Source organism: Sander lucioperca, chromosome 2, assembly GCF_008315115.2.
Source record: "Sander lucioperca isolate FBNREF2018 chromosome 2, SLUC_FBN_1.2, whole genome shotgun sequence".
NCBI classification, from domain to species: Eukaryota; Metazoa; Chordata; class Actinopteri; order Perciformes; family Percidae; genus Sander; species Sander lucioperca.
In genome coordinates this window covers 34,387,863-34,400,429 of record NC_050174.1, presented here as the reverse complement: position 1 = coordinate 34,400,429, position 12,567 = coordinate 34,387,863, and the positions used below count along the sequence as shown (strand labels likewise).

The following is a 12,567-nucleotide window of genomic DNA, read 5'->3' as shown; positions in this document are numbered from 1 at the left end:
AAAAACAGTTTTCTGTCTTTTTGGGTTTGGAGCACAGCTAGATTAAATTTATTGTGAACCTAAATTGATATGCCGGCCGGATAAAAACCTGCAAGGGCCGGGTTCGGCCCGCGGGCCTTGAGTTTGACATGTGCTCTAGAGCACTGGTTCTCAAACTTTTTTCAACAATGTACCCCATTTGAAGTGTGTTTTTAAGCCAAGTACCCCCTGACCAGCGATAGATTTACCAAACAGCAGCCGTGTAACTGAAAAGCATTTAAATGATGACAAAAGGCAACAAAAACTTTAAAAACAAACGTAAAAATTTGGAAAAAGTCAGTAGAAAGAAGGAAGTAAGGCAAGAATAGGTGGAAAATAGTATCAAAAACGTAGAAAACATCGACAAAAACAAAATAACTGAAGTTCAGCTGGATGGAATGAAAAATCTTTCTGTAGAAAGAAGGAAGACAAACTTCGAAAAAAAGTGACAAAAACCTTGACAAAGTTGGAGAAAAAAAAAGACCGTAGAAAAAAGGAAGGAAAGAAGGTCGAAAATAGTGACAAAAAGTGACAAACACTATTAAAAAGTGACAAACTTCAAAAACAGTGACAAAGAAAAAGAAAAAAGTGCTCCCGTACCCCCTGCAGTCCTCCAAAGTACCCCTTGGGGCACACGTACCCCCATTTGAGAAACACTGCTCTACAGAGTATACCATTACCACTACTGATTGCTTTGATATTCATAATTGATTGTTCTCTTTTTGTACCAGAACAAGATTAAGGAGCTGGAGCTACTTTGCTCCCTGAAGGAGGTCCCACTCGATTTCAGCGATCTGGAAAACGTTGTCCTTGCATTGAGGCGAGTATTTTAAAAACGATTCGAGCACTCTGAGCATGTTTTATGGGTCCGTTCGTGCTGTAACCTTATGTCTCTGCACCTACAGGGAGAAGTTCTTTCAGGAGGTAAACACCACGCACCTCAGAAGTAGCACCTCGCTGGCCAAAACTAAAGCCCTGGTGAAGAGTCTGATGAACCGCACTGAGCTGCTGCTCCACGTTACCATCGCTCCACATTACAGAAGCCTAACCACCACGCCTGCTGGCACACCAGGGGCAGGTACACAACATCTTTTATATGTGTCCTCAGATTAGGGCTGGCTATTGAACTTCAATACTCTTCAGGCACCAACAATTTGCCTCCAAAGTATCGAGTATCAAAAAATGCCTTGTCATTCAATAGATAGATAGGTGGTTGTTATTTTCGATCGATTTAAACAGGGTCGTGTAAACGACCTCCTGTGTCCGATCTCTGAGGGTTAATGCATTTTTGGAAATACACCGTATCAAAGCCTTTTCTCTGGGAATAAATATTTTCATCTGACAGTGTTTATTAGCCTAGAAATCTAGACGCACGCTAGCGGCAGCAAATTTAATTTTTACAGCCAGGGGGTCTAGGCACTCTCCGTTGGCTTGCGGGCTGGAAAAAAAACAAACTGGTCAGGCCAATCACATCGTGTATAGAGTCAGTGGGCGGGGCTTATGGCTGCTGCTGGGAACAGCGGTCTTCTGGAAGACTTGGAGTTCAGCTTTTCTTTGAGAAAAGAACAAAGAACGGCTCTGAAGTCATTCTTAAAAAAGGAAGATGTGTTCAGAGTTTTGCCGACCGGATCAGTGTTAATTTTGTTGACGAAGACTATGACGAAAAATATTCATCAACGAACCTTTTTCACGGACGAAAACTAAATAAAAAGTCAGATATGATGACGAAGACTGTGACGAAATATAACAGACACTTTAGTCAACAAATAAAAATGAGACGAAAATGTTAGGGAGGGACGAATGGAGAAGAGATCCAATCAGAGCCACTCTTTTTTTGTGGGACGAGTTGGGAAGAGATCCAATCAGAGCGAATCTTTGAGGGTAGGTTGATTTTATACGGAAGCAGCAGAGCCATTTTAAAAAGCCGCGGCAAATGCAGACGCAACAGCTAAACAAACGCAGCAGCAGTTACACAGGAGGACGAGTTTGCAGAACTCTGCACAGTTTCGAGGACGTTTTCACAACAGTAAGGTTGTTTACATTATACTTAGTTGTGTTTAGTTGCACAGTCTTCGTTACACAGCTTTGGCTGATTTCAGTTGACTTCGCTCGTTAGCAACGCGCTAATGTTCTGCAGTGCATCCGGTCCGAGGGCAATGACATGTCTGATGAACAACAGAAATGTCAGAGCTAGGTCTAGGACCAACCGGTAAATCTGTGTCTGTATTGCATATCCATACCTTAATACCATTCCATAACAGACTGATGGATACTTCCAATGACCAAAAATTCTGGAGAAACATTTAGTCAACTAAATCCACTGTAGATTTAGTCGACTAAAATCTGCTAATATTTGGTCTACTAAAACTAGACTAAGACTAAAAGACTTCAGATGACTAAAATAAGACTAAAACTAAATGGTGTGTTATTCAAAAGACTAAGACTAAATCAGAATTTGCTGTCAAAATTAACACTGGACCAGATACAGCAAAAGTTTAATCTATCAACTAGCGTTGCTCTGGTTGGTTGTAGCGCTATCCTATTACGTGCAGAGGGAATTTGAAAGACAACCGTTTATCCCGCCCCTCGGATTGAGCCCAGCCAATGCTGAGTTCCCAGACCCAACATCAGGATGTGGGTCTGGCTTGTCAGGCTAAGTGTTTGTCAGTTTTCAAGCAATTCCTGCGAGATTAGTTGTCACTTTAGTTACTCCAAGACATCAGTCATGGGAGATAAAATGGCAGAGAGTTTGATTCTTATCTAATTCTTCTGATTTGTTGTTTGTTCCAGCCTCTAAGTCCGTGTCAGATGCCAAGACGGTGATCCCCATGGTGAAGCAGCCAGTCTTTCTCCGCAGCATGTCGGCACCCTCTGACCTGGAGATGATTGCTAACCAGGACTTGGAGTTTACACACGCACCCCAAAGGTATTTGTCTACAATTTTTGTTGTGTGTTTGATATAATTAAAGGTGCAGTATGTAAGACTTATTAAACTAACTTTCTGTCATATTTGCTGAAACTGACCCTATGTTCCAGTAGAACTACAGGAAGCAGGTCATTTAAAATAAATCCAGCTCCTCTGGCTCCACCTACAGCCTGGAGTGGGATTTGCAAAAATCCACCGCTCCCTGTTCAGATGCACCAATCAGGGCCAGGGGGGGTGTCTAACTGTTCAGATGCACCAATCAGGGCCAGGGGGGGTGTCTAACTGCGTGTCAATCACTGCTCATACACATGCATTCATTCTCCCTTGTGGGGGGAGGGGCTTAGGAGACCGTTTTGGGCTTTAGCAGAAAGGGGGGAGGGACTGAGAAGTTGTCAATGTTAAAAATGTTTGGCTAAGTCCTGGATCTTCACAATCCTACCTACAGCACCTTTAATGTTTGAGAAGCATGTAAGTGAACTGAGGATGAATTAATTCCTTTTACTTGTTAACTTTAAGGAGGCGACACCACCCGACTAGTCACCGCAGCAGCTCATTCACTCTGCTGCAGTCTCTGACCATCGAGGACAGCCGGGACAAACCGACGTACAGCGTGCTGCTGGGACAGCTCTTCGCCTTCATCGGAACGACCCCTGATCAGGCTGTAAGCATTCATCACTCTAGGGGTCCTATTTTAATGATCTAAGCGCACGGCGTGAAGCACCTGGCGCAGGTGTGTTTAGGGCGTGTCCAAATCCACTTTTGCTAGTTTAACGGCGGAAAAAAGGGTCCGTGTGCCGGGTGCATGGTTCTAAAGGGTTGTACTTAGTGTCTTCATTAATCAGAGGTGTGTTTTGGGCATAACATGCAATCAACCAATCAGAGATCATCTCCCATTCCCTTTAAAAGCCAGGCGTGTTTGGACCTTGGAGCATTGCTGTTATGATGGAGGATTTGCACCGTAATATTTTTATTTGTAATCTTCTGCATGTGTGTGTGCTGCTGTGTGTCCCTGTGTGTGTAACAAGCATCGTGTGCACGCACTGTGCACGAGCCTAGGAGCATTTTACTAATGCTCTGTTAAAATAACAATGAAATGCTGCGTTATTGACTTTAGACCAGGTTTTTGTTGGTCAATGGAGCGATCACTTCCCGCTGCCTCAAGATAGCAATACTCCCAGAATGCACCTGAACACACCTCCCTGTTAGACCAGCACGCCCAGAATGCACCTGAACACACCTCCCTGTAAGACCAGCACGCCCAGAATGCACCTGAACACACCTCCCTGTTAGACCAGCACGCCCAGAATGCACCTGAACACACCTCCCTGTAAGACCAGCACGCCCAGAATGCACCTGAACACACCTCCCTGTAAGACCAGCACGCCCATGGGCCACAGATGGGTTTACTATTTAAACGACGTGGGCGCAGGACAGGAAACTGACAACTGCGTCGGTCTTAAACTAGCAAAGACACTTTCCTCGGGCTTTGCGCTGCGCCAGGTGCAAGATAGGGCCCTAGAGCTGCAAAGGTTAATCGATTAGTTGTCAACTACTGAATTAATTGCCAACTAATTTGATAATAGATTAATCAGTTTGTTAAAGTATTCTGATTGCAGCTTGTCAAATGTGAATATTTTCTAGTTTCTTCTCTCCTCTGTGACAGTAAAATTGAATATCTTTGAGTTGGGCTTTTTGGGAAACAATGATCCACATTTTTCACTATTTTCTGACATTTTAGAGACCAAACAACTAATCCATTCATCCAGAAAAGAATTGACGGAATATTCAACAGTCGCAGCCCTATATCGCTCCTTTATTGACTTGTTTGTTATAGCTGAATTAGAATCAGAAGGTGAATTCTGGTCTGCCATTGAGATCTTTTAATGCCGGTTATTTCTGTAGGTGTCCAGCAGCAGTTTCCTGTCTGCTGCGCAGACACGTTGGAGACGCGGCAGCACGCGGAAGCAGGCGCTTGTTCATATGAGGGAGCTGCTCACGGCCGCTGTCAGAGTCGGAGGCGTCACCCACCTGGTGGGGCCTGTCACTATGGTACTGCAGGGTGGCCCAAGGTAAGGAAGGGGGGCTATAAACACTAGTAACGATCCCACCCTACTCTACACACACTCTCATTTTATTTATATACCCCATAGGGCTGGGTAAAATAATCAATTCTCCGACCTGCGTCCCTTTGCTGCATGTTATTCCCCCCTTTCTCTCTCCTTTCATCTATTCAGCTGTCTTGTCAATAAAGGCCTTTTTGGGGGTCAGTTCTTAATATAAACATTAACCTGGTGCATAAGGAAAAATATTTGAGGTTTTTTTTCTTGCTTGTCCAATTTACAACCTGATTGATATCGAATTGGAAATGTAGTTGAAATGGCACCTTTTGAATCGGTTAGGGGAATTATTGGCAATACCCAGCCTTTATACTTGAGATTAGTCATCATACTACAATACGATATTAAAAAACATGTACTGGCACAGTAAAACAATGTTTGAATGTGCATGGGTTCCTCTGTACAGCTGTGTTTGTGTGCCGTCTGTGCAGGATCGAGGAGCTGACCTGTGGTGGGATGGTGGAGCAGGTGCAGGAGGCCTTTGGGGAGACCATGACGTCTGTAGTGTCACTATGTGCTCGCTACCCCATAGCCTGTGCCAACAGTATCGGCTTGCTTTGCACAATCCCCTACACCAGGCAAGAGAATTCACCTCTCACGTTCTCCCCTTTGATCGGTCTCCGTATCACTAAATCCTCAGACTCCCTACTGTGGTGGAATTTCCAGAAACACCATGTTGTGGAATGATGAGACTAAGAGAAAACTTAGACATCATCAGGTCATTCATAGGTCAGGGGACGAGAATATTCAGCCAGTCTCTGATATCCAAACCTGTTCATGTATAATTATGTTTGTCTCTACAAATTCAGGGAGTCTACGTAGGCAGCTGCATGATAAGGGAATCTTTTGTTTCAGGACTGTCTCCTTTTGGAGGTCGGTGGGCCAGCCACACTTTAGCATACTTCCCAGAGAGAGAGAGGCTGAACTAGGCTTTAGCATCTGTGTTTTAGGCGCCTGCGATATCTTTGTTTACATTGAAGGTTCAGCTAAACGTAACGCCTCCAGCATGAGTTTAAATACACCTTCAGGAAGACAGGAACTTCAGAGAGTTGGGGCGGCACGACACGTAACACATTGTGGTTAAACTGTCCTGCCTGCTTAATTGTCTCCTCAATTGAGTGTTCATTAAATGCTTCTGTGTAATTCGTCAAGGTCTCCTGAACCTTCTTCACGTATGTGAAATGAGTTTTGCCGCTCCTGAAATTTTCCTTAACACTTACCTTTATTTGTTGTCCGTGTTGTGGTAGGAGTGAGGAGCAGTGCCTGGTTCGGAGCGGTCTGGTCCAGCTCATGGACAGCCTGTGTAGTTTAAGTGGTCAGAGGGAATGCAGCTCAAACGAGAAGCAGACCAAAAAGCAGAAGGTGGCCACCATGGCTTGGGCTGCTTTCCAGGTGCTGGCTAACCGCTGCATCGAGTGGGAGAAGGTGGAAGGTGAGTTATGTGTGAGCAGCCATCAAGTTCAGAAGTTCATCAAGAAAAGGCACTCATAAACTTCAAGAACTTCCCTTAAACATAACTACTTGTATATTTATTTCAACATAAACATGTATTTTGAGATACATACCTGCAAATTACAAAATAAACTAATAAAAGAATGTCCGATGTAATGTAAAACTTGATTTACACAACGTAGTCCTCTCTCACTAAAGCTTGCAGGAGGAAGGACATGACGCGGATTACACCGCGGTCACGTATCTGGTTTGTGAATTGTTCATAAACAACCGAGCCGTTCTTTGAATTTGTTTTGATTTTGGCGTCGGCTCTTACCGTCAGATATTCCAAATGTCATCGTCCCTCCAGTTAGACATTTTCGTGGCCGTCTTCGTGGCTTCTTCTTCTCCACCGTCATTGTTTGTTTACTTCCGATAGCAGAGAGAAATGTCATCAACACGCTCACTTACTCGCTGTGAGTTTTTTGAAATTCAAATATAAATTGAATTTTAGAATACTCATTGACCGCCCTAGTTAGTGTTATGTATTAATGATTTAATCATTCTTTTTCTCTTTTAAAGGTGGATCTACAGATGCAGTGCATTCTGGTCTGGCTCGGCAGGTGTCCAGCCTGCTGACCAATCACCTGGCCAGAGCTACGGAGTGCTGTGGGAATCAGGCCGCCGGCAACGATGCTTTACAGGATGTGCTCAGTCTGCTCAATGACCTGTCCAGGTAAAAGTTTACGTCACGTATGAGTGTTTTTCCTAACTTTGAGAAAGACTAAGGTGTGCATATTTGGCGGGGGGTTTAGGCGTCCTTCATCAAGAAAATCATTTTTTGTTAAATTATAAAAAAGCAATACATTTTGTGTCTCTTAGTGGGATTTTTCTCTTTGTTGGTTTTTGCGTCTCTTTGTAGTCGTGTTGTGGCTCTTTTTGGTAGTTTTGCGTCTCTTTTTCACATCCTTTTGGATCGTTATTATCACCATATCTGTGTCTAAAACGTTGGAAAAGCTGGAACACATGATAAATAACTCAAAAAGCTCAAAGACAGAAGTTGCCCTAGAGGTCCAACTACAATCATTAGATCGGAAAAAAGTTTTTTAGTTACATTCATTCGGCTTAGGTGGTGCCCAAAACGGCTTGGATGCTACACCTAATAGCAGTGACGCACCGAGCCGATAATCGGCCGTTGGACAGTCTGGCGAGGTCGGTGACTCGAGTCTGTTCGGTGTGTTCCGTGCCGTCGTCCTTTAGAGGAGCCGTCTGCCTTCATTTTGGCCGACCTGACATGTTGCGTCGGAGGGCGGGCAGTCGGACTCAATGACCCATCTGATTGGTGGAGAGCTAACCCGGAAATGAAGAGTGGGATGAGCGTGACTAGAGTCTCTCAAAATCTGACAAAAATCTTTCAAACTGACCTTTGTTGATCTGAAATGAAGACAGATTCAGCAACTGCACGGCCTATTTCTCTCTTAAAATGTTTAAACACGTTTCGGTGAACTATTTTAGTTCAATATGAGATCGAATTCTGAACAAGCCGCCATGACAGCCTGGCTTTGAATTTCTGGAGAAACCAGACCCACGTGATGCGTTCGTCCAATCAGCTGCCAGTTTTCATTTTTTGGGCGACAATACAGATTAGCGCCGCCTGCTGTTATGGAGACGTATTACACGCTCAAGTTGCCGTCACTTCAGTGTGTTCTGAGGCACTTTTTGGACCTCGGGGCGACTGATCAGTCCAACTGCCTTATCTGCCGACGGTCGGCTGTCGGGTTAGTGTGTCAGGGGCTTAAGCCTTATATTGTAGGGAAAACCTTGTGTATGATGTTTCTTTGCATCATGCATGTCAAGATATCATCATGTATGTGTATTCATACGCTGTTTGTATGTGTTCCTGTGTTTGCATTCCAGGAGCCACATAGGGAAAGCTATCCTGAGCCAGCCGGCTTGTGTTTCTAAGCTCTTGTCTCTGCTGCTTGACCAGAGACCTTCTCCAAAGCTGGTACTTATCATCCTGCAGCTCTGCCGAGCCGCCCTGCCTCTCATGAGTGTGGAGGACTGTGGTAACGTGGCCCTGCCCTCGTGGAGCTACTCTATCAACACGCTAGATGCCGAGCAACAAGATGCTAGTGACCCTGCCTCACGTATTGCTGCCTTGCTGCTAGCCAAGCTGGCAGACTATGTAGTACCAGGTTGGTCTCTCTTATCCAGGAGTACTTAAAGGGTAACTTAGTTTTTTTTTTTTCAACCTGGACCCTATTTTCCTGTGTTTTTGTGTCCATGTGAGTGATGGGAACAGTCTTTGAAATTGGTCCAATATTTAGCGAGACGGTGTTGAACCAAGCTGCAATGTAACGTAATGGTTGATAGCACACCGTCAGTTTGCGTCCACTAAAAGTGCAGACACCATTTAAATAATTTGTACTTTTATAGTGCCAGCATCTTTTCAAATCTCCATCGCCAAACTCATTAACTCCATTTAAATAAACTTTTATCATCGTAAAACACACTTTATTTAAAAAAATATATATAAATCAATTAATCAAAAGCCGTCTTGGTTCATCTTTCCACTGTTCCAACAATCACCACTCTGGTTTGGTTGAAATAAACCCTTAATTCACCCATTTACATGTGGAAATATGCTGGCTCTATACACGCTAAAAGCACTGATTATTTACATGGAGTCTGGTGGAGTTTGGTGATGGTGATTCCTGGGCTGTTTGATGTTAAACTAAAAGGATGTTACTCTTTAACTAAAAGGTCTATCTCTGTAGGGATCCTTTCATAATGTTGTCAGACACTTAGAATAATAATCTGAGTCTGTCAGCGGCAACAACAGAACTTTTAGTGGACGCAGACTGACGCTGAACATCTGTCCTGTAGGGTTACATTACAGCTCGGTTCACGGCTGCCGGTTACAGCATTGTTACTCAGTACTGGACAAATTTCAAAGCTTTTTGTCCACATTGGTCATTTAGACACCAATGCAATAGAGTCCAGGTTGAAAAAAAGGGGGTGGCCCCTGCAAACAAAAGCTTTTTAATTAAAAATTGAAATGCCAAAAACATGATAAACTGGATAAGTTACTTTCCCCTGCTAATTATTAATATTTACAATATTTCCGCTCTACCAGGGTGTCAAACGCTGCTCTCCCCCAGCTCCTCTGAGCCAGACACTAGTCTGTCCCGCACCAGTTCCAAAGGAGCTCTGAAGTCTGAGGATGTTGGCGAGGAGGGAGAGGCGGTCGACGGAAAGCTGTCAATCTTCATCCACAAGAGAGAGGACCAGTCGTCTCATGAAGTTCTGCAACCGCTTCTCAGGTAAGGTCGCCCCTAATAGCTTTGTTCTTATTTCACATGAGCAAGCTTAGTCTCGGTCTCTTTGACATGAACGTTCTTCCATCCACTCCGAAATGCAGCAGCTCAGAGGGACGTCCCTTTCGGCTTGGCACTGGTGCAAACATGGAGAAGGTGGTAAAGATGGACAGAGACATGACAAAGGTCAGAGTTTTACTATACCTATGTTATATATTTTGTTATGTTGTCTACTTCCTACTTCCCACTATCCCAAAACGTTTCCAACAATATTCAAACTGTTATTTTTAGCATGCTAGCTCGTTCTCAATGGCAAAACACAGCTACAACACACACAAATTCACCCTAATCTACAAAATAAATTGTATAGAACTACTTCCATATCCCTGTTCTGCAGGTATTCACGCAAAGTTTGAAGTGCGCCCTCGTTTAGAAGAAGTCTCCCGGCTAATCCTGCCTTGTACTACTGAAGTTGCAGAAACAGCTAGCTAGCTCATGTAGTCCTTACCTAGCTACTGATCATGTGATCTTACCTAGCTACTGAGCATGTGGTCTTGCCTAGCTACTGAGCATGTGATCTTGCCTAGCTACTGATCATGTGATCTTACCTAGCTACTGAGCATGTGATCTTACCTAGCTACTGAGCATGTGGTCTTGCCTAGCTACTGATCATGTGATCTTACCTAGCTACTGAGCATGTGGTCTTGCCTAGCTACTGAGCATGTGATGTTACCTAGCTACTGAGCATGTGATCTTACCTAGCTACTGAGCATGTGATCTTACCTAGCTACTGATCATGTGATCTTACCTAGCTACTGAGCATGTGCGACTGCCAACAAAGATGTTCCAGCAGAGAGAGGTCTCACTCTGTAGCTAAAACAGAGACCTGAACACAGGGTGAAAAGAGGAGCTGCAGCAATGTGCAGTACAACAAAAATATGGTGTTTTTTGAAAATTAAACCATGTAAACCTATTCTGATACAACCTCAAAATACAATTATGAACCTGAAAATGAGCAGAATATGAGCACTTTAATGACACGGGATGTTTCATTTAGTCGCCCGTGAGTGGCGTCATAAAACCTTTGACCCCTTTAGTTACTCTAACTTCCGTCAAAACACGGAAACCCAGATGATACGTTTGAGAGTAATTGTAAATCATACAATGTCACAGAAAGAATAATACTCAGTAACCGTAATACTATCCCACCCTGTTTTTTCTGCCTCACTCTCCGCCGCTAAGGGACTTAAAGGTCCAGTGTGTAACGTGTTTAGTTGTTCATTATCAAAATCTGTGTTGCCCGTTCACAAACTTGTCCTTTTTCATGAATATTTACCACCACCATCAATTCCAAGTATTCCTATTGGCTTGAAATTTGACATTGGCGTTTGCATGAACTGGGGTAGACGCTCCATATTCATGCTCCATCTTGAAATACGTTAGCTGGTAAGAGACATACAGGACATACTGCTCCACCTTTCACGTTTTCTCTGTCACATGATAAACTCACAGCTGCTGCTAATGCTGCTAACGGGTATCGTAGGTTCCCTAACCCCAGGATATTGAAAAGTAGAGATGTATCGGTATCGGCTCTGATACTGCCTAAAACGCTGGTATCGGTATCGGGAAGTACTGGAGTTAATGCACCGATCTGATACCACGTAATAAAGCCCTAAAGAAAATCTACGTTAAAATAGTTTATTTATGATCTTTTTTATCTTTTATAACTGACTGTCAAACTGGATAATAAAAGAAAGTTCTGGGGCGTTCATTGTTTGTTTGTTCATGTTTCACAAAGAGTTTAACCTGAGCCAGACCGACAACAAAGATAGAAATAATATCACATCCATACAGAGATAGTAGTATACAGCTGTTATACATCATATCATCATACAGAGATAGTAGTATACAGCTGTTATACATCATATCATCTATACAGAGATAGTAGTATACAGCTGTTATATATCATATCATCCATACAGAGATAGTAGTATACAGCTGTTATACATCATATCATCATACAGAGATAGTAGTATACAGCTGTTATACATCATATCATCTATACAGAGATAGTAGTATACAGCTGTTATATATCATATCATCCATACAGAGATAGTAGTATACAGCTGTTATACATCATATCATCCATACAGAGATAGTAGTATACAGCTGTTATACATCATATCATACAGAGATAGTAGTATACAGCTGTTATACATCATATCATCATACAGAGATAGTAGTATACAGCTGTTATACATCATATCATCATACAGAGATAGTAGTATACAGCTGTTATACATCATATCATCCATACAGAGATAGTAGTATACAGCTGTTATACATCATATCATCATACAGAGATAGTAGTATACAGCTGTTATATATCATATCATCCATACAGAGATAGTAGTATACAGCTGTTATACATCATATCATCCATACAGGGATAGTAGTATACAGCTGTTATATATCATATCATCCATACAGAGATAGTAGTATACAGTTGTTAGAACATAGCAAAATATATGACACACTGGTATCGGATCGGTACTCCGTATCGGCCGATAAGCAAGTTCAGGTATCAGAATCGGTATCGGGAAGCAAAAAATGGTATCGGACCATCTCTATTGAAAAGAGCAAGAGACCGGCTTTTTGAAGCGTGAAGGCTACCGTAGCTGTAATACGTACTTTGAACTGTGTGGTGCGGGAGAGTTGATTGCGATATATGATCTCAACGCTAGATGGGAGGAAT

General features: G+C 43.0%; 1 protein-coding gene across 4 annotated transcripts in view; it reads left to right on the top strand.

Annotated features, from left to right (window-relative positions):
* Positions 1 to 12,567, top strand: part of LOC116054481 (probable E3 ubiquitin-protein ligase HECTD4) — a 112,323-nt gene that overhangs the window by 56,385 nt on the left and 43,371 nt on the right. For all 4 annotated transcript variants that reach the window (XM_031306055.2, XM_031306053.2, XM_031306054.2 and 1 more), the window contains exons 28-38: positions 750 to 838; positions 924 to 1,096; positions 2,809 to 2,944; positions 3,461 to 3,605; positions 4,847 to 5,013; positions 5,493 to 5,639; positions 6,309 to 6,493; positions 7,075 to 7,228; positions 8,410 to 8,690; positions 9,632 to 9,818; positions 9,917 to 9,998. In XM_031306055.2, the coding sequence (XP_031161915.1) occupies positions 750 to 838; positions 924 to 1,096; positions 2,809 to 2,944; positions 3,461 to 3,605; positions 4,847 to 5,013; positions 5,493 to 5,639; positions 6,309 to 6,493; positions 7,075 to 7,228; positions 8,410 to 8,690; positions 9,632 to 9,818; positions 9,917 to 9,998 (1,746 nt within the window). The remainder of the gene's footprint in view (positions 1 to 749; positions 839 to 923; positions 1,097 to 2,808; positions 2,945 to 3,460; positions 3,606 to 4,846; positions 5,014 to 5,492; positions 5,640 to 6,308; positions 6,494 to 7,074; positions 7,229 to 8,409; positions 8,691 to 9,631; positions 9,819 to 9,916; positions 9,999 to 12,567) is intronic.